This window comes from Sinocyclocheilus anshuiensis, unplaced genomic scaffold, assembly GCF_001515605.1.
Source record: "Sinocyclocheilus anshuiensis isolate Anshui unplaced genomic scaffold, SAMN03320099.WGS_v1.1 scaffold880, whole genome shotgun sequence".
NCBI lineage: Eukaryota > Metazoa > Chordata > Actinopteri > Cypriniformes > Cyprinidae > Sinocyclocheilus > Sinocyclocheilus anshuiensis.
In genome coordinates, this window is record NW_015548254.1 from 533,560 (window position 1) to 536,910 (window position 3,351).

Below are 3,351 nucleotides of genomic sequence, written 5' to 3' on the forward strand. Positions count from 1 at the left end.
ATTGCCTGGGTTGCGTACGTATGTGTGGGGCGGAGCTATCAAAATAGGGGCGAGACCCTTTTGGGGTAGGGGTGTGTTTGTTTTGGTGATTTCAAATGTCAACATTGGCTACCAGAAATCGCTTACCCCACCTTTAAATAATTAGTCAACCTGATGCTGTTCCAAAGCCATATTAGGCTTATTTTTTTCGGATCACAAAAGAAGACATGCTTGCACTTTTCCATTTAATGAATTGTAACCTTCTTCAATCTTTTTACAAAAAGGATTCAAATGTTCCGTATTCCAAGTGTTCTTAAGGCATACGGTAGGGTTTGCCAAGTAAAAAAATCAAAAATGTAATCTATTATTAGGTGAAAGTCTCCAGTCATCGCATTCGTGCATTTGTATGAGTGGGCAGCAGTTCGCAACGGTGCTCCTAGGAAAAGCACACAAGCGAGTCATTTTGAAACATCAGGACAAATAAAATCATGACACACAACACGATACTTTCTTCTCTGAGGTTAATATCCGTTCTGAGACAGTCAGACAGGATTATACAGCCTAAAAATCTACAGCCTAAAAGCACTAAATCACTAAAAGCTGTCATTCACTTCAGTTCTTCACGATCTTAGGACTTTCCTTTAATCAATGAAGCTGTCTACACTGCACAATCACTCTCTTATTTACATCGTATCTACACGTTGTTATAATGAGAGGATTCGCGAGTTTGCAGAACTCAGCACTTAACAAAAACTCAGCATTTTAAGGGTTGAGTGAACATTTGACCCTCTCCAGAACAGAAATACACACTGGAGCATTTGCCAAATATGTTTCGCCAATATCAGATGGGGCCCCCTGATTCCCCGGGGCCCTAAGCGGCCGCTTACCTTGCTTATTGGTTAAGTCCGCCCCTATTTAACTAATTAATTAAATTAACGCATTAAATTGGCAGCCCATATATTTACTGAATATTAAATATATAATTAAATCTGTCTATCTAATATATTTAATGAAACTTGATTTTCTTGATCAGAGAGTAAAAGTTGTAGGTATCTTTACACCGCTTTGGGTTTATTACAATTTTAGGGCAGCAATTAGATTTTCAATTTTAACATTTCTAAAACGATTTTATTTAATATTTTTATTAATCACTGAAATGCCTTCCTTTGTTCCGTGTGAATGCAAATGTCAAAATTTACCATGAAGACTTAATCGATTTCAAATAGAAATAGAATAGAATAAATACACTACAAAAATAGATAATTAAAAATAATTTTCATAGGGTAACATCTAATTTAACTGCTGTTATTTGAGAAAAATATTGTTTTTGATATTGTCATTATTGATTAATATTGAATTAACTTTAATTCATTCTTTGTTATCATTTTGGCTATATATTAGGTAAAAATGGATTCTATAAAAAACACAAGCATGACAAAAACTATATGAAAAGTACTATTTTTTAAATGTATTATTTTATATTCATATTTAATATTGATATTACTATTTTATTGAATTAAACTCACTACTCTTTAATTAACTGCACTACTTTTTATTTATTTACTTTTTTGCATTTAAGTAATTGTGTAAAACAAAAGTAATTTAGAGGGTCTCAATATTTACCTAAACTCCATCTGTGTGGAAGAAAGCAAACACACACACACACACTGCAGTACCTTAGGTCTCTTCCACTGCACTCCTCTGGTCTTGGGGGACTGCTGCCCGAGTTCACTGTATCCCAGAGAGTCGGATTCAGCAGGGAAGGTCGGGTCACAGAACAGGGTTCCTTTCGCCAGACATTCCTGCTTCAGGCTCTGGTAGTCCTGCTTGTTGAAAGGAATCGCCTTCTTGTTTGTTCCCACTCCTTCTCCTCTGTCCTGCCTCCCAGAAAGAACTTTTGCAATATTAGACATGCTGCCCTGTAGTCGTGCTCAAGTTTCTCTGAAGCTTGTGTAGTGTGTGTGTTTGTGTGAGACTGATGCTGGTTTTAAAGTGAGAGCTGCTGTACAGTAAAGCAGTGAGGGGTGGAGTCACACCCACCTGTCAGCGCACAGGGGCAGGTGTTGCTTCACTGGTTTAACATCATATAACTCTGTGATGCAAAATTAATACACAATACTTTAAAGCACATTGTACTAGATACAATTATATATAAGCAATCTCTTAAAAAAATGACATATTATGTATATGGTTTTCTTTGCTTTTATTTTTACTTCATTATTTTTATATTACATAGGTACTTTCTTACTGATGTCATAGGTACACTCTTGCTGAGTGCTGTAAAGTGTGACTCAATACACTCTTACTCTTTTTTTATTATTATTGGGAAACCAGGGCTGTTTTCACAATTTCAGTTTAAAAAATATGTCTCAGGGAGGGTTTATATTTTGAGAAAACCAACAACAGCAAAGCATTTACAGCATTATTGCATTAAACTATTTTTCTTTTTTTTTACAGCATTATGCATTGACTGTTTGTGAAAGCATCCCCCTTTGCAGGTTATTAACTTAATATTTTAACATATATTTTTATTTAAATTATTTCAAATATAAATATTTAAATATTTTATAATTTAGATTTATCTGTATTACAGACAATTACTTAAAACCATTAAATAAAATCTTTGAAACACTAAGGAATTCAGTAAATTTTAACAAAAGGTATCAAAAAAGTGATGCATTGTATAAAAATACTTGAAAATGTGTGATAAAAAGCTTTTTCAAATAAAAGTCTGCCTTCATCATATAGTTAACTCTTGTCTGAACACCAGTGTGGCTTCACTGTGTCCCCTCGTTTACCCAACAGCTATAGCAAAAATATGGTAAAAGTATGGTTTGGTTTGACCTACACATGGCTAGACAAACAAACAGCACATCCATGTGTACTTGCTAAACATTTACATTCAAAACCACATGCATTAACATGGTATAGTCCTTCCTAACAGCTTCTACTTCCAGTTTGTCTCATTCGGTGGTCTTCAGGGGCCGGATTCAGTTAAATAAGTAAAGAAATTTCTTAAGATAAATTCCAAGCAGTTTGTAGGAATGTGCAATTCTAAGTGAAATTCTTGTAAAAAGTTTAAGTTCTCAAATATGTTCTTAAGAACATCTTTTATTTATTTTTTCTTAAAGGGGTCATATGATGCTATTTTAAAGATAATTATTTTGTGTATTTGGTGTAACAGAATATGTTGACATGCTTTAATGTACAAAAAACATTATTTTTCAAATACTGTACATTATTGTAGGTCCTCTATGCCCTGCCTCTCTCAAACGCTTCGTTTTCAACAAAGCCCCCTCCTTTGACAAGCACAGTCTGCTCTGATTGGCCAGCTGACCCAGTGCATTGTGATTGGCCGAACACCACAAGCAC

General features: G+C 34.5%; 1 protein-coding gene across 1 annotated transcript in view; it reads right to left on the reverse strand.

The window, feature by feature from the left end:
- The window catches only part of LOC107655376 (calpain-2 catalytic subunit-like), a 23,186-nt gene extending 21,261 nt beyond the window's left edge, over positions 1 to 1,925 (reverse strand). The window contains exon 1 of the mRNA XM_016442841.1: positions 1,656 to 1,925. Within this exon, the coding sequence (XP_016298327.1) occupies positions 1,656 to 1,892 (237 nt within the window). The 5' untranslated portion in view covers positions 1,893 to 1,925. The remainder of the gene's footprint in view (positions 1 to 1,655) is intronic.
- Positions 1,926 to 3,351: the final 1,426 nt, after the last annotated feature.